At 49.6% G+C, this 18722-nt stretch overlaps 1 protein-coding gene across 1 annotated transcript in view; it reads right to left on the minus strand.

The window, feature by feature from the left end:
• Positions 1 to 511: 511 nt before the first annotated feature.
• The window catches only part of LOC119958249 (complement C1q-like protein 2), a 101444-nt gene continuing 83233 nt past the window's right edge, over positions 512 to 18722 (minus strand). Inside the window, exon 2 of the mRNA XM_038786662.1 lies at positions 512 to 2047. Coding sequence (XP_038642590.1) covers positions 1868 to 2047 — 180 coding nt within the window. The 3' untranslated portion in view covers positions 512 to 1867. The remainder of the gene's footprint in view (positions 2048 to 18722) is intronic.

Consider the following 18722-nt stretch of genomic DNA (forward strand, 5'->3'; position numbering starts at 1 on the left):
AGGACATTTCTCCACAATTAATAACTCCCATCAACAAAGAATTTCAACTGCTAAACTCATAAATGTATGCAAATATAAGAAACAGGTGCAAGAACAATTTTGGGAACTAGAATGGTACTAGCCAGCTGAACGTTTTCATTTATAGAGTCCAATTCAGTAACATTGTAGTTCTGCGTAGCTTTCTGGGTAAGCCATACAGCCAAAAAATCTGGAAGTCAGTAAGAAAGACAGATCTGCTCATCTACAATCCTTCTGACAATAGTAATTAATAGTGTCCTTGCTGTCAGTGAATAAATGTACAGAAATTCTAGCGGAAAGAAACACTTCATAGAACAGTTCCTATTCTGCAGTTTGGTATCAGCAGATTCTGCTAAATTCTAACTTCAGCCAGAGATTAGCTTTCTCTCACTGAGTTATGTGTTTTCTCCTACAAATGTCTCAGTTTAAATGCTCGATGTGTTTGCATGAAATTTCTTTGTGCCCTTGGATTTAAAAAGCACACAGTAATTTAGTACAAGCATTTTAATTGTATGAGAGTAGCACTGGTCAAGAACATATACCCTGGCATTTCTTCTTTCTGTCAGAACTTCCCTCTATTTATTGGTTCACTGCCAATGTTGTCAATGATGTAAGCAAGTCATCTTGCTGATTAACAGAAACGGACTTCTGTAATGTGACTTCACAGCACATGGAAGCATGGAAGTGATGGTCTGGTGATGGGGCTCTGCTAGTGTGCGATAAACATAAGACCAGAACTGGTGGCCTACAGGAGGTGAATTCCCCAACCAACCTAAATAATACTGAAAGCCACCATTTTCACGATAACTAATGCCCCCTTTATTTTGCATATTAAAGTGATGTTAGCAACAGGGCGAAGTCAGTAATAAGAACAAACATTTCATAAATTTGATCTTAATGATTGCTGAGAGCGTAGATAGTTATACTTGGGGAAAACAGCATCATTTAAAATTGGCAAGAAAAAAAGCATTGCATTAATATAGCGCCTTATCATAATGAGCTTCTTTGAAGTGCAGTGATTGTTGTTACACAGGCAAATGCAGCAGCCATTTTGCGCAAGCAATAATCCCACAAACAGCAATGAGATGATTGACCTGTTAATCGTTTTTTGTAGTAGTTAGCAGAGGGAGAAAATAGTGCCACAGGATCTTTAACATCCACCTGCACCATTGGAACATGTTGATGGGTCCTTGAGATTTATTACAAAGTTTATGTTGCTGCCCCTATTCTCAGTAGATTATATCACTACTGATGATGTCACGGGTTGATTGGCAACCTGGCTGTTTCATTGCTGATACAAACATGACATCAGCCAGTGGGACATGGCACATAGAAAGCAAGAAGGAAAATTTAAGGAGCAGGATCAGGATTTGGGACTTTTTGTTCTTTAGGTTAAATAATGGAGCCGTTACCTGTCAAAATATATAAAGCACACTGCTGGGTTAAACATTTGATTGAAGTGAATGTCAAATATGCTTCTGGCACAGATACTTGCCTTGAAGTCAGATTGTACCATGTTAGTGATTTGGCGTTCATCGTTATTTAATCCTCTGGATTTTTATATACAGTTTTTTAGCGCCATTCATTGCCTTTGCTTTTCACAGTATTCTACTTACTTCTCTCACATTGCTAAAAGGTCAGATTGTGTCAATGGATCGATTGATACACTAAAATAAAAATAAAATACTTATTGTGAAGCAAGAAATAAAATTGCAAAATAATCTTTCATTTATCTATTGTACATTTAGAAGTTAGGGGGTTGCTAATATTCTGTGCTCCATTTGACCTGATCGATACTAAACACATTCCTCCCCGGTTGGTCTGCAAAAGGACACAAAGGTGCCTTTCATCAGTCTGGGTAGATGATGAAACCGGAAAAGGTGCTATACTTGTTGTTATTGCCGCCATGAACTTTCCCTCCATCAAGCTTCACGTAGACTTCATCTCCGACATCCAGATGCAAGATGACACTGTTGCTAGCGTAGTCATAGTTCTGATCAGCGTCTTGGGCAATGGCACTGGCACGTACCTGAACCAAGATAGAATACAACAGGTATCAGTGGGATTAAACAATCTCTCAGGCTATCCTCTTCACTTCTCATCTCCTCCTGTGCTATTCCCTGACTAAGAGAACGGAAAGATGACCAAGTTCAGGGCTTTGATTTTCCCTGTTCTCTTTGGAGAGGCACATCCATCAGATTCAATTTGTTTTGTCTGAAAATGTTTCAGAAATTATCGCATAGCACACCTTTCCTTGAGCAATACTAGAATTTGCTGAATGGAATTTTATTGAGAACTTGCCAATTACAGTGTGTTGTATCACACAGTTGAGGTCATCACTTGAGAACATAGAACATAGAAATTCCTCCCATGAACCACGTCCAATTTACCCTATTATCAAACTATTCTTCTGAGAGAACGTTCGTCCTAGTTTCTCCTTACTTTCTCACCTAAAGGTAACCAAGCAGGAATCAGGAATACAGGTCTGTGCCTGCTTGTTCTGTTTCGATTTCTAACATTTTTACACGTGAAATGCATCAAAACAGATCTCAAAACCAAATTGGTTCTCACTTGTTAAGGATTTCACTCAGTCTATGAAAGGGTTAAAAAATGGAATCAGTTAAAACACAGCTAAAAATCCTTTGAGAAACTCGCACACAATTTCACGCATACACAGATGCAAGAAATCAGGTAAACAAGCTGATGAAAGGCAGCACGGTAGCATTGTGGATAGCACAATTGCTTCACAGCTCCAGGGTCCCAGGTTCGATTCCCGGCTTGGGTCACTGTCTGTGTGGAGTCTGCACATCCTCCTCGTGTGTACGTGGGTTTCCTCCGGGTGCTCCGGTTTCCTCCCACAGTCCAAAGATGTGCAGGTTGGGTGGATTGGCCATGATAAATTGCCCTTAGTGTCCAAAATTGCCCTTAGTGTTCAAAATTGCCCTTAGTGTTGGGTGGGGTTACTGGGTTATGGGGATAGGGTGGAGGTGTTGACCTCTGGTAGGGTGCTCTCTCCAAGAGCCGGTGCAGACTCGATGGGCCGAGCGGCCTCCTTCTGCACTGTAAATTCTATGATAATCTATGACATTGCACCTGCTTTTTAGAAAAATGTTTTGTTTCTAAAGAATAGCTCATATCAAAGGGGTTTAACAGTAAGACAAACATTGGGTGGAATTTCCCCCAAATTTGTCAGCGTGTCAGGCTCTGACTGAAAACTGCCGTCATTCTCTTCAAAAACGCAGCTGCGGAGCAGCACTGTGACGCAGTGGGTTAGCCCTGTTGCCTCAAGGCGCTGAGGTTCCAGGTTCGATCCTGGCTCTGGGTCACTGTCCGTGTGGAGTTTGCACATTCTCCCCGTGTTTGGGTGGGCTTCGCCCCCACAACCCAAAGATGTGCAGGGTAGGTGGATTGGCCACGCTAAATTGCCCCTTAATTGGAAAAAAATGAATTGGGTACTCTAAATTTAAAAAAAAAGAAACGCAGCTGTGTTTTCAAACTAGATTTGTTGGCACTTGGTGCACAGAACGTCTGGGGTCATGGTTTATGCCGTCACTCTGGCGGGGTCTGATAGAGTCGGCATCTTTAAACGGCACCCCGAACTGCGTTCAAAATAAATTCCCCCAACCCCCACGGACAACTCCCATAAGCTTTGGTGTGAGCCCCCCACCCAGTATGGGGGGGCACTCTTTCTCCACGCCCCCAACCAGGGATTGGCATGTCGTGTGGTCCTGTTCCAGGTGCAAACCCAACCCCTGCCCCACCGACCACCCATAACTCCCACTGACTGCCGAGGCCTCTGGCCGTGTGGCTGAAAACCGTTGCTAACTGGGATTTGGCAATCTTAGTCATAAATAATAATAATAATCTTTATTATTGTCACAAGTAGGCTTACATTAACATTGCAATGAAGTTACTGTGAAAAGCCCCTAGTCGCCACATTCCGGTGCCTGTTCGGGTCACAGAGGGAGAATTCAGAATGTCCAATTCACCCAACAAGCACGTCTTTGGACTGTGGGAGGAAACCGGAGCACCCGGAGGAAACCCACGCAGACACAGAGAGAACATGCAGACTCCGCACAGACAGTGACCCAAGCTGGGAATCGAACCAGGGACCCTGTAGCTGTGAAGCAACATTGCTAACCACTGTGTTACCGTGCCACTTAAGTGAGCACTTCCACACATCCCGAGCGGATCCCTGTGGGTAGGCGTCCCATGGAGCATATTGGAGTTATTGCCTCGCATCCAAATCAGACCGTGATGCCTGGCCATTGCAGGAAGGGAAAACCATGGACGCAGCAGCCAACATCCAAACACCAAAGGGCTGGGCCAAAGCACCGGGGACATTTCAACGACCAGAGGGTGGGTGTGCGCACCGGAGAGGGGACCAGTGCCCGGTCCAGGTAACGTTACCTGTGGGTGTCTGTGGTACAGGGTGTGGGGACCGGTGAGCAGGGGACCCTGCTGCAGCCAGGGGTGTGTTGGCAGGGTGTGTTGCGGGGGGGGGGGGGGGGGGGGGAACAATGGAGGGACTGGATGGCCTGGAGAATCCCAGGGTGGAAGACACCACTGGTCGTCAGTCTCACACCCTCTCCCGATTCCTTACAGATATTACACGATATGGACAATATCTTCGATCTTGCAGAAGCTGCCCTCTTGGCAGCAGCAGCATCGACGGAGACTTGAGGTGGCTGCCCATGTGCAGGGCCCCGCGCCACACCCTGAGGACACGGCCACCCATCATCCCAAGGAGGGACCCAGAGGGGGAGGCCGACGGTCCAAGATGTACAGGCGCCACTGGTATTTTGAACAGATGACAGATAGCGAGCCCCACAGGTGTCATAATGGCCTAGGTCAGCGATTTTTATTAATCAACAACTGCCCCAATCCTTTGATGGTCCCTCCAATCCCTCCCAACAATGCCTCCCCTCTTCTCCACCCCCCCGCCATTGTGGTTGCCACCCTAGTAGTGTTGGCCTCGGCGCCACGCATTGCCGGCGCCATCTCCTGTGCCCGTAGTCTCTGGGACTCCTCCAATCGGCTATGGACCTGCTTGAGGGTCGCTGACATCCCCCTCTGAATCTCACAGCCGCATCCTGGCTTCTGCATCAGCTCCAGGGCAAACCTGGTCCAAGGGCTCAGCATCTGACTGGGACTTAGCTGGGTCCTAGGATCCAGCAGACCTCTAACTGCTGTCTCCCCTGTGGGTTCCTGCCTCCACCTGATATGCATTAGCAGCAGCTGTGTGGTGCTCACCAGAATGTGCCCCAGAAGCCTGTCCACTGCTGTTGTCCACTGAGTTGTCTATCTCTGCGCTGATGGATGGTGGGGATGACAGCTGTGACACTTCGACAATTACACCCTCGGAGCTCTCATCCGAGGTGTTGTTGTGGGAGGCAAAGCGGGGGGGACCACCCCAGATGGAGATCGAGCGGGAGAATGGACAAATGGTCAGTGGGAGGGATAAGTCAGCCTCTATGGCATTAACAACTCACGTGTGAAGGTCATCTGGGTGGGGGCCGGTGGATCCTCAGCTTTGCGCCGTACACTAACCTCTACGTCAGTAACATATCTGTCCTCGGCCACCCCCACTCCAGGGCCCATTCTTCGTAGGGGGTGAGGAGTCAGATGTCCGGCACCCTGCCGCCCGTCTGGGTCCTTTCCCGTCTGTTGTTGGCCAACTTCTCCTGCAGGGACACAGAGGGCGCATCATTGGCTGCATGCGTCGTTCATCGCGGGGGTGGGGTGGGCGCTCAGGGCAGAGAGGAATTCAGCAGGGGAGCGGGTTGGGGAAACAGCCCGTATTGGGGGAGGGGATGGCGTGGGGTGAGGTGGGTGGCACTGCTGACTGTCCAAGACCCTCGGGGAACAGGGCATACCGCCTGGTCTCGACCGCGTCCGGTAATCTGCCCAGGTTGGAATCTCTGAATCGTGGGGCTGGTCTTCTCAGTGGCATAGCTGAATGGAGTTAGCTGTGCCAGATCGGTTTATAACCCTGTATGGGACTCATCCAGCTGGGGATGATTGTTCCCTAGTGCTGATTGAGTTGTGAGTTAACCAGCACAAGTATAACAGGTCAGTTGCTGTAGTAGATGACAGAAAGGAATGAGGACCCTGCGATGTGTAACTGGGTCCTGTGTTAATACTGCTGTTATACTGAATAAACGTCTTTCCTGTGAAATCTTCCGACTCCCCTTTGCCGTTTACTTCAGTGCCGCTCTCCCTTGTTGACGGGGGGGCTGGCGAGTGCAGACCGGGTGAATCAGCTGGTGGGACCATCATTTGCGGCGTGAAGCCCATGGAGCCTCATTAAGTGGACAAATTAGAGGGCAGCACGGTGGCACAGTGGGTTAGCCCTGCTGCCTCACGGTGCCAAGGTCCCAGGTTCGACCCCGGCTCTGGGTCACTATCCGTGTGGAGTTTGCACATTCTCCCCATGTTTGCGTGAGTTTCACACCCACAACCCAAAGATGTGCAGGTTAGGTGGATTGGCCACGCTAAATTGCCCCTTAATTGGAAAAAAATTAATTGGGTACCCTAAATTAAAAATCAAAAGTGGCCAAATTAACATTTCATAGTGGTGACGATCTCGCCAGTCCGAGCGTCGGGAAGCTCGCAGCAGTTCCCGCTCGCTACCACACTTGGAATCCTTTTTGATTAAATCGTGCCCTACATCTGGAACACCAGCCGCAGAATAAAACTGGATGGAATATTAGAGGGATTGGGAATGCAATGAATTCACACACTACAGGTCGTTCTAATTGAGAGAAAGTTTCAGGCAGGTGTTAAGATGCACACAAGGATAATTACTGAACCAAACTGAAAAGAAAAAAATTGATCATACAGATTTAATCTAAGCTTTATTTTTTGGGGGTGTTTTCAAATTAAAGACAACCCCAGTGGGGACATCACAAATCTGTGACACAATGAGCTGCTGCGTGCAATGATGTTACATATCAGACATGTGAGTGTTCCATCCAGGTTCATGATTAAAAATGGATTTCTCTCAATTGATCTGTAATAAAATGCCCATCTTCCACCAAATTCTAAAACCAGTTATTGCTCATTCCAAAATGGCCACAGAGCTTTGAAACTGTCCTAGGGTTTAGTACAAATCCTTTGGAATTTACAGATGATCTAAGAGGGCCTCTTAAAACAGTTTCCAAAATCCTGTGAGATGCCTACAGAATCACAACAGCAAAACTGCAAATCCTCAGGGAACCACAGACGTTTACACACTGGAATGGAACAGATCTGTCCACAATGAACACTAGCGAATTTATATTCTAAGTTCCTCTATATAATTTAAAATAAAACTATTTTGACAAGAATGATCTCAGTGAGAAAGAAATTTTCCTTACACAAAATAAGTAAATAAAAATAAAACCAATGCTTAGTTTTGTAACATTTTCTGTTTTGTGCTCTTCAATCGAAAGCTCATGGCTATGACCCAGATTACATATGCCCAGCTCACTTCAGCTCTTTGAAACAGAAATCCAGACTCCAAACAACTTCTGTTCAGTTTGCCAAATTCTCTATCAATATCTTAATTTCTTCTGTTTTACTAATTTCAGCTGTACAGTGAAACCGATTTAAGCTTTATAGCCTGTTTTCGTCCCTGCTCTCCTAAAGGTGTTAATCTGTGTTGGGGCATTGTTCCATACAACAGGCACCTTGAGGCTTTTTTCCTACCTGGGAGGGCACATCGGTCAACAGCTGACATCCGTACACGTTCCAGCACTGGCACCAATTTCTACACAACAGTTAGACATCCTTTTACCTCACCCTGGCTGAAATCACCTAATGCAGCACAGCAGGAACAGAACCACTGGATCTTTCTGATCAGCTTGGCTCAGTACAATACCGGGTACAGCATGGGGAATTCTGCTTATATGAAATGAAATGAAATTAAAATCGCTTATTGTCACGAGTAGGCTTCAATGAAGCTACTGTGAAAAGCCCCTGTGGTGAATGTAATTCACACTGTAATATATATACCATATTATTGTAAGCGCAGTTGCGTTGCCCGACCACTAGGGGGAGTAGCACTGGGAATGCATAGGAGTTTGTACAGGGCTCCACCCTTGGCTCCTCCCCCTGGACTGCTGTATAAAGATCGATGCCCAGAGCCAGCCGACCAGTTCATCCAGGGTTCATCGTGTTACAGGCTGGCTCTGTTGTAAGTAGATTAAAACCACTGTTCATATCTTAAAGCACGTGTCTCGTGAATTGATGGTCTCATCAATTTAATCTACTTAAGAAACAGTCAGGATCAATCATGGAATCAGCCCTCAAGCCTGAGCGACTGGAACTCGACCCGCAGGATGCAGAGGCAAAAGAAATGTTTTTCTCATTGGCTGCGGTGTTTTAAAGCCTAACTGGCGGAAGCAAGCACAGCCGAAACAACGGAGGAGCAGAAACTGAGCCTACTGCACGCGAGGGTGAGCCACAGAATTTCTACTCAACTAAACTGTACCGGCTCCTATACTGAAGCCCTAGCGCTACTCGACAAAATGTATGTGAGGCCTGTTAATGAGGTCTATGCGCGACACGTGTTTACTACTCGCCGCCAGCGGCCTACGGAATCGCTCGCAGAATTCCTGAGAGAGCTAAAAACTTTATCTAGTGACTGTAATTACCAGGCGGTTACCGCGGCAGAACATAGAGAACTTGCTGTACGCGATGCCTTTGTTGCGGGCCTTAGATCGAATTACGTGCGCCAGCGACTGCTGGAAAAGGGGGCCCTAAATCTTGAAGCGACTGTTGAACTTGCTACAACTATGGAGGTCTCCTTCCGCAGCCTCACCTCATTCCCCGCGGACCCCGTTACCCCGTCATGGGCCCCCGATTAGTGACTCCCCCGGCCTGTGCCACACGGCTGCCCAGCCACAATGCTGCCTCAGCCTGCCACTTTTGTGGCCAGAATCAGCACTCGCGGTAGCACTGCCCGGCCCGCAAAGCGACCTGCAGCAGCTGCGGGCGAAAAGGACACTATGCCAGAGTGTGTCTGGCGAAGAAAGCCCCAGCCTCTAACCCTCCCACGGCTCAAAGTACTCGTTCTGCCCCAGCCTCTAACCCTCCCATGGCTCAAAGCACTCGTTCCCTGAATTCACAGGCCCGCAGGCCCCGAAATGCTGCAGCCTGTATGCCGACTCCGCCCCCATCCGACATGTGCGACTCATGGGGGCAGCCATCTTGGCAATCCTCCTCCATGCGGCCGGCCATGTGCGATTCATGGTGGCGGCCATCTCGGGATCCACCCCTTCAAACTCTGAAACTCACCTCGACGACTACGAACTCAGAGGGCAGTCATCACGGGGCCACTCCAGCACAGCTGATCGAGCCGCCGACTACCCGCAACTCAGCGCAGTCACACTGGGCCAATCGCGCCCGAAGCATCTCCGCAACTCGATGGCGACGGTCCAAATCAACGGGTACAGCACGCCGTGCCTTTTCGACTCCGGGAGCACTGAGAGCTTCGTACACCCAGATCTGGTAAGATGCTGTTCGCTCCCCGTTTTCCCTGCGCGGCAAACTATCTCTCTTTCTTCGGGCTCCCACTATGTCCAGATCCAAGGGCGCACCGTCACGACGCTCACAATCCAAGGCGCTAGCTATGCCAAATTCCAGCTCTACGTCCTGCCCGAACTCTGCGCCCCACTCTTATTAGGCCTTGATTTCCAGTGTAATCTCAAGAGTCTGACACTCAGATTCGGCGGACCCCTACCCCCACTCACTATCTGCAACCTAGCCACGTTGCGAATCTCCCCCCCTCCTCTCTTTGCCAACCTCACCCCGGACTGTAAACCCGTAGCCACTCGCAGCAGGCGGTACAGCCTGCAAGATAGGGTGTTCATCTGATTGGAGGTCCGAAGGCTCCTCAGTGAGGGGATCATAGAGGCCAGCAACAGCCCCTGGAGAGCTCAGGTGGTGGCCGTCAAGACCGGGGAAAAATTCTGCATGGTCGTAGACTATAGAACATAGAACATAGAACAGTACAGCACAGAACAGGCCCTTCGGCCCTCGATGTTGTGCCGAGCAATGATCACCCTACTGAAACCCACGTATCCACCCTATACCCGTAACCCAACAACCCCCCCTTAACCTTACTTTTTTTTAGGACACTACGGGCAATTTAGCATGGCCAATCCACCTAACCCGCACATCTTTGGACTGTGGGAGGAAACCGGAGCACCCGGAGGAAACCCACACACACACGGGGAGGACGTGCAGACTCCGCACAGACAGTGACCCAGCCGGGAATCGAACCTGGGACCCTGGAGCTGTGAAGCATTTATGCTAACCACCATGCTACCGTGCTGCCCCTAGTCAGACCATTAATAGGTTTACGCTCCTCGACGCGTACCCCCTCCCCAGGATTGCAGACATGGTTAACCAGATCGGCCAGTATTGGATTTTTTCCACGGTATACCACCAGCTCCCAATCCGCCCGGAGGACCGCCACTACACAGCATTCGAGGCCGATGGCCGCCTCTTCCATTTCCTCCGGGTTCCCTTCGGCGTCATAAATGGGGTTTCGGTGTTCCAACGAGCAATGTACCGAATGGTGGACCAGTACGGGCTGCGGGCCACGTTCCCATACTTGGATAACGTTACCATCTACGGCTATGACCACCAGGACCACAACGCCAACCTCCACCGTTTTCTCCAAACGGCTCAGAAACTAAATCTAACCTATAACAAGGAGAAATACGTTTTCCGCATGACCAGACTAGCCATCCTCGGCTATGTCGTGGAAAACGGAGTCCTGGGCCCAGACCCGGACCGTATGCGTCCCCTCTTAGAACTCCCTCTCCCTCATTGTCCCAAGGCCCTCAAACGGTGCTTGGGATTCTTTTCCTAGGGCCCAGGAAAGGCCCAGTGGGTCCCTCAATATGCGGACAAAGCCCGCCCACTCTTTAAGGCCACACTATTTCCCCTGTCAGCTGAGTCGCGCCAGGCCTTCAGCTGCATCAAGGAGGACATCACCAAAGCGGCCATGCGGGCGGTGGATGAATCCACCCCCTTTCAGGGAGAGAGCGATGCCTCAGAGGTAGCTCTTGCAGCCACATTAAATCAGGCAGGGAGACCAGTCACATTCTTCTCCCGAACCCTCTCTGCTTCGGAACTCCGACACTCAGCAGTCGAAAAGGAAGCACAAGCCATTGTGGAGGCTATTCGTCACTGGAGGCACTACCTCGCAGGTAGGAGGTTCACCCTCATCACCGACCAAAGATCGGTTGCCTTCATGTTTGACAATTCGCAAAGGGGCAAAATTAAAAATGATAAAATTCTGCGGTGGAGGATCGAACTCTCCACCTATAGCTACGATATCAAGTATCGACCGGGGAAGCTCAATGAGCCCCTAGATGCCCTATCCCACGGGACGTGCGCCAGTGCACAGAGCGACCGCTTAAAAGTCATCCACAACGACCTCTGCCACCCAGGGGTCACCCGGCTCGCCCATTACATCAAAGCCCGAAATCTGCCTTTCTCCACTCAGGAGGTAAAAGCTGTCACCAGAGACAGCCCGATCTGTGCGGAGTGCAAACCGCACTTCTATAGAACAGACAAGGCCCACCTGGTCAAGGCTTCTAGGCCCTTTGAACGCCTCGCGATCGATTTCAAAGGGCCACTCCCCTTAACTAACAAGAACGTTTACTTCCTAAACGTTATAGACGAGTTCTCCCGCTTCCCCTTTGCTATCCCGTGCCCCGATATGACCTCCCACACAGTCATTAGGGCCCTGCATAGTATCTTCACCCTGTTTGGTTTCCCCAGCTACGTACACAGCGACCGGGGTTCGTCCTTCATGAGCGACGAGCTGCGTCAGTACCTGCTCGACAAGGGCATCGCCTCGAGCAGGACTACCAGCTACAACCCCAGGGGGAACGGGCAGGTGGAGAGGGAGAATGCGACGGTCTGGAAGACTGTCCTACTGACCCTCCGGTCCAGCAATCCCCCAGTCTCCCATTGGCAGGATGTCTTCCCAGACGCACTTCACGCTATTAGGCCCCTCTTATGCACCGCGACCAACCAGACCCCTCACGAGCGGCTCTTTAGTTTTTCCAGGGGCACTACCACGGGGGTCTCTCTCCCGGAATGGCTGAAGACACCGGGCCCTGTACTCCTCAGGAAGCACGTCAGGGCACACAAAACTGACCCCCTTGTAGAGAAGGTGCGCCTGCTTCACTGAAACTCCCAGTACGCCTTCATAGAGTTCCCTGACGGCCGTCAGGACACCGTATCCCTCCGGGACCTAGCACCCGCAGGATCCAGCACCCCCACTATCACTGCAGAGGCACCCCTCACTCTACACCCCACCCAGCCGCCCCCTCGCGCTCCTGAGCCCACTAGCTCGCTACATTTGTTTCGCGCACCCACACCGGCTAGCTCCCAGCGCCCCCAGTCCCCAGTCAAGCCAGACGGGTATGGAGCTCGGACGCAATCACCCCCCGGAGTCCGCCATCGTACTCCAACCCACAACATCCATCCAGCCACCACAAGAGGCTGCAACCCCGGTGCTCCGCAGATCGTAGCGGACGACTCGACCACCGGACAGATTCAATTTGTGAACCACCACCCCCGCCGGACTTGATTTTTTTTGTAGGGGGTGAATGTGGTGAATGTAATTCACACTGTAATATATATGATACCATATTATTGTAAGCGCAGTTGCGTTGTCCGACCACTAGGGGGAGTAGCACTGGGAATGCATAGGAGTTTGTACAGGGCTCCACCCTTGGCTCCGCCCACAGCTCCTCCCCCTGGACTGCTGTATAAAGATCGATGCCCAGAGCCAGCCGACCAGTTCATCCAGGGTTCATCGTGTTACAGGCTGGCTTTGTTGTAAGTAGATTAAAACCACTGTTCATATCTTAAAGCACATGTCTCTCGAATTGATGGTTTCATCAGCCCCTAGTCGCCACATGTCCGGGGAGGCTGGTCTGTGCTGCTGGCCTGCTTGGTCTGCTTTAAAAGCCAGCGATTTAGCCAAGTGAGCTAAACCAGTCCCATTACCAAAATTCCTCTCCATCCTTTAGGATAAGGCTAATCATAAAGAATAGAAATGTACCAGAATGGACATCTAAATTGCATATGGGTTTAATAATACATTATATATGCTTTTTGGTAAAATATATATTTTTTAACACAATTGCATGGTCTTCTGCACTAATTAAAAAAAGTTTTCAACAGCACAGTGGTGCTGCTCAGTGCGTGACAGAAACATTCAGCACTGCCAAGGACTGCACTTTCTAATATGACGTGTCCCTGAGTCTACCCTTGATAGGTCCCAAGGTATCAACTGTCAGCACCAATTGTTGTTTCCCTTCTGCTTCTTCACATTCTCAACGCATGATCAATTGTGCAGCTTAAAAGAGGAATTATGCTATTCTTCAGTGCTATATATAAAGAAAACCAGCCTGCATGTTGCCTTGTTTGCTGTTGTTAAGGTGAAAGATGACCAGAAGATGCAGCAATTTTCTTTTTCTGCATCCAAGAGTTCATGCAGAGTAACCTAATGGCACATTAGGCTGCTTCTGACTACACTGCCTCAGTCAATTGTTTCAAACTGAGATATTAAATAATGCTCTCATATTAGGGAATGTTCTACTGGCACCTCTCTTACCATCCTACACCGAATATAAGAAGAAAATCAGTTTACAGGTTTCACCATCATGCCATTTCTTATCATTTTAAAAAATCTATGCTACTCGCACTGGGGACTCAAAACCTTCAATTGTTTCCTCTGAATTGTCCCAGATTCTCTTTATCTTCCCTGTATCCTCGCGTTACAGCTATCAGGACTCATTATTTTCAGATATTCAAAATATGCAACTCCTCATCTTCTTCAATCTTCTCTTCCTCTTTCAATTTTCAGGTTTTTAAAACCTAGCCTGGCATCACATAAATTTCTCAGTCCATCTTGTCTTGCAAACCTTGGTGGTCTTCTGTATTGAAGACCTTTTCCCTTTGTCCACATTTATTCAGTTTATAAATGATGCTACAACAATGGCATGACATGTTTCTCATGGGTTATTTATTAACATCCAACATCGTGTAGATTTAAAAATCATAGCCAGTGTAAAAATTGTATTGAAACTTAAATATGGATTCATGCTATGCTGTAGTTCCAACATCATTGAGATAGCAGAGGTCCTCAAGCACTGTTAATTAGTCTTTTCAGTTACATAAAGCTGGATTTTCTGGCTCACTGTCTTCTATCAATGTCTCACATGCAAACTGTTTCCCCATGCTCATGCACATTGTTTATTCCGGAGAATGCACTATTTACAAAATGTTGTACCCATAGACACAAGATAAGTCAAATACCAGCCCCTCCATCATTGACACAACTTGCTCTGCTCTCACACTTTATTTCCTTGATGGATAAAGACATCCAGGGTAATTTAGCTCAGCTAATAATGTAACCGCAGAGGAATTGACACCAGGACAGATCCACAAGCCATGCTATACCAGGCACGAGTAAGACAGTCAAACCGTTACCCAGTGCCTACCATATATCTCTGAGCCAAGTTATTTTCTATGAAATTATTATGATTTACTGCAGACAAGGTAAAAATGATGTTTGTCACAGCAAAAACATTGATATTGGAGAGCAACACAAATTACTAATAATTGTTTTTATTTTTTAAATTTAGAGTACCCAATTCATTTTTTCCAATTAAGGGGCAATTTAGTGTGGCCAATCCACCTACCCTGCACATCTTTGGGTTGTGGGGGTGAAACCCACGCAAACACAGGGAGAATGTGCAAACTCCACACGGACAGTGACCCAGAGCCGGGATCGAACCTGGGACCTCGCCGCCGTGAGGAATTACTAATAATAATAATAGCTCATTGTTACAGTAGGCTTCAATGAAGTTACTGTGAAAAGCCCCTAGTCACCACATTCCAGCGCCTGTTCGGGGAGGCTGGTACGGGAATTGAACCCGCACTGCTGGCATTGTTCTGCATTACAAGCCAGCTGTTTAGCCCACTGTGCTAAACCAGCCCCTATTATGCTGATAATTTAAAAAAATCTTTTTATTGGCTTTTCTCATATTTATAAACAGTTGCTACTTATATACATAACATTTTTCTTGCCCGCGCTAATATGCTTTATTTTACAGAGAGGTTTGTTTTGTCCATCATTTGACTGACTGTACGTACATTTTGCTGCCCTCTGGAATGGTCTATGATATCCCCCCCCCCGCCAATTGGTTTCAGCACCCTTCCTCTTGTGGTTTTCCCATTTTTCTGGCTTTGAACAGGTTTTGGAACAGGCCGGCGAACTGCCCCCAAGTATCCAGGAAGCCTTCCTCTGACCCTCGGATGACGTACTTAATCTTCTCCAGGTGGAGAAGTTCCGACAGGTCAGCGAGCCAGTCTGCAGCTGTGGGCGGTGCTGCCGATCGCCAGCCGAGCAGGATTCTCCGGCGTGCGATTAGGGAAGCAAAAGCAAGGGTGTTGGCCCCCTTCCCCATGTGTAACTCTGGCTGCTCCGATACCCCGAAGATTGCCACTATTGGGCATGGCTTCACCCTCACCCCACAACCTTGGACATTGCCTCGGAGAAGGCTGTCCAGAACCCAGCAAGCTTGGGGCAAGCCCAAAACATGTGGATGTGGTTGGCCGGGCCCCTCTGCCACCGTTCACATTTATCCTCCCCCTCCGGGAAGAACCTGCTCATTCGGGTTCTGGTCAGGTGCGCTCTGTGCACCACTTTGAGCTGCATTAGGCTTAGCTTTGCGCAAGAGGAGGTGGAGTTCACCCTGCTCAGTGCTTCGCTCCAGAGTCCCCATCCTACCTCTGTCCCCAGTTCGTCCTCCCATTTTTGTCTGGTCCCGTCCAGTGGTGTTCGGGCTCTGTCCAGTAGCTGTCCATATATTTCCCCACATAGCCCCCCCTTCTCACTGCTTGTGCCTATCAGGTCCTCTAGTAGTGTGCTTTCTGGGGCCCCGGGGGACCCTACTGTCTCTTTGTGGAGGAAGTGCTTTATTTGGAGGTGTTTCAATTCCTGTCCTCTTGATAGTTTCCACTTCCTCGTCAGTTCGCCCAGTGTCGCCAGTACGCCCTATGTAGAAGTCCCCGACCGTCAGTGTGCCCCCGCCCCGCCTCCATCATTTGAAGGTGGTATCTAGCATAGCTGGGGGGAATCTGTGATTGCCGCAGATGGGGGCCATGGGGGACATTTTGTTTATCCCGAAATGCTGTCTCAACTGGGTCCACGTTCTCAACGTGGCCGCTACCACTGGACTCGTTGTGTACCTTGTTGAGGAGGATGGGAGTGCTGCTGTGGCCAGGGTCCGGAGGGTTGTTCCTTTACAGGATGCCTCCTCCATTTGTACCCAATCTGTGTCGGGTTCTTGTACACATCCCCTCATTTTTCCTGATGTGGAGATGCCGGCGTTGGACTGGGGTGAGCACAGTAAGAAGTCTTACAACACCAGGTTAAAGTCCAACAGGTTTGTTTCAAACACGAGCTTTCGGAGCACGGCTCCGAAAGCTCGTGTTTGAAACAAACCTGTTGGACTTTAACCTGGTGTTGTAAGACTTCTTACTGTGCTCATTTTTCCTGCCATTGCTGCCTAGTGGTAGTATTGTAGGTTCGGCAGAGCCAGGCCCCCTCTGACTTTCCCTCTTTGCAGTGTCGGTTTGGGAATTCTCGGGTTCTTCCCCCCGCCCCCCCCCCCCCCCCCCCCCCTCTCCCCCCACCCACAAATGCCATGATTAGACTGTCTATGTTTTGGAAAAAAACCTTGAGAATGAAGATCGGGATGGATCTAAACAGGAAGAGGAACCTTGGCAGTACGTTCATCTTGATCGTCTGCACTCTTCCCGCCAGGGAGAGTGGGAGTGAGCCCTACCGTTGAAGGTCTTTTCTTACTTCCTCCACCAGGCTGGTCAGGTTCCACTTGTGGATCTGTGTCCAGTCTCTGGCTATCTGGATCCCCAGGTAACGGAATCTGTTCTGGGTCGTTTTGAACGGGAGCCCCTTCAGCTCTGTCCCTCCCCTGTTTGGGTTCACTGGGTCTCGCTTTTGCCCAGGTTAAGTTTGTAGCCCGAGAAGGTTCCAAACATTTTCAGTATTTGCAGTATTGCCTTCAGTCCCTCCTGTGGCTTCGAGACATAGAGGAGCAGGTCATCTGCATAGAGTGAGACTCTGTTCTCTCTGTCTCCTCTCCGGATTCCCTTCCAGCTTTTCCCGTCCCACGGGGCTATCGCCAGGGGTTCGATGGCTAGCGCGAACAAGAGTGGGGACAGGGGGCAGCCCTGTCTTGTTCCTCTCTGTAGCTGGAAGTATTCAGAGCTGGTGGTGTTAGTTCGGACGCTCGCTTCGGGAGCGTTGTACAGGAGCCTCACCCAGGCAATGAATCCCGCTCCTAGCCCAAACCGTTCCAGTACCTCGAGGAGGTAGCTCCATTCAACTCTGTCGAAGGCCTTTTCTGCGTCCAGGGAGACGATTACCTCTGGTGTTCTCTGCCTGGGGGGGGGGGTCATTGTCATGTTCAGCAACCGCTTGATGTTCGCTGTGAGCTGTTGACCCTTGACAAAGCCCGTTTGGTCCTCTGCGACCACCTCTGGTACACAGCCCTCCAGCCTGAGTCTGTGAACATGTCCCTTAAGTGTGGGGCCAGGGCTGGTGTGAATGTTTTGTAGAAGTCTTCCGGGAACCAGTCGGGCCCCGGTGCCGTCCCCGCCTGCATGAAGCTGATGCTCTCCATAATTTCTCCCAGGTCTATTGGTGCTTCCATTCCCCTCGTCTGTCTTCCCCCACCATTGGTAGTTCCAGTCCGTCTGGAACTGTTTCATCCCCGCGCCCCCGATGGGGGCTCAGAGGCGTACAGTCCGCGGTAGATGGTCTCAAATGCCCGATTGACCTCCTTTGGTTCTGCTACCAGTCTGCCTCTGCTATCCTTACCCTGCGCTATTTCCCTCGTGGCTGCCTGCTTTCTCAGCTGGTGAGCCAATAGGCATCCAGCCTTGTCTCCATGTTCGTAGAAGGTCCCCCGTGTCTGGCGGAGTTGGTACACTGCTTCCCTAATGGATAGCAGGTTAAAGTCCATTTGCAGCTTTTTCCTCTCTGCCAGCAGCCCTACAGTCAGGGCCTTGGAGTATTTTCTGTCGACTTCCAGAATGGAGTCCACTAGCTGTTGCCTGGTCACCCTCTCTTCCCTATCTCTCCTTGCCTTGTAGGCTATGATCTCTCCTCTGATCACGGCCTTCAGTGCCTCCCAGAACGTGGAGGGTCAGACCTCCCAGTTTTGGTTGTTACTAACGGAATCGCCTATGGCCTGCGATATTTTTTGGCAGAAAGCCTTGTCGGCCAGGAGGTCCGTGTCCAGCCTCCATGTGGGGCACTGGGCCCGGCCTGTCTCCAACCTCACATCCATATAACGTGGAGCATGGTCGGAGATAACGATCGCGGAGTAGTCCGTTCCCGTGATCCCTGGAAGCACCGATTTCTCCACTGCAAAGAAGTCGATACGGGTATATACCTTGTGCACCAGCGAAAAGAACGAGAACTCCTTTTCTCCCGGGTGCAGGTACCTCCATGGGTCCACCGCCCCCATGTGTTCCATGAAGGCCCCTAGCTCCCTAGCCATGCCAATCTTTTTCCCTGTTCTGGGGTTTGATCAGTCGGTCAATGGGTCCAGCACGCAGTTAAAGTCCCCCCCCCCCCCCATAATCAGTCGGTGTGT

Source organism: Scyliorhinus canicula, chromosome 28, assembly GCF_902713615.1.
Source record: "Scyliorhinus canicula chromosome 28, sScyCan1.1, whole genome shotgun sequence".
Lineage (NCBI taxonomy): Eukaryota > Metazoa > Chordata > Chondrichthyes > Carcharhiniformes > Scyliorhinidae > Scyliorhinus > Scyliorhinus canicula.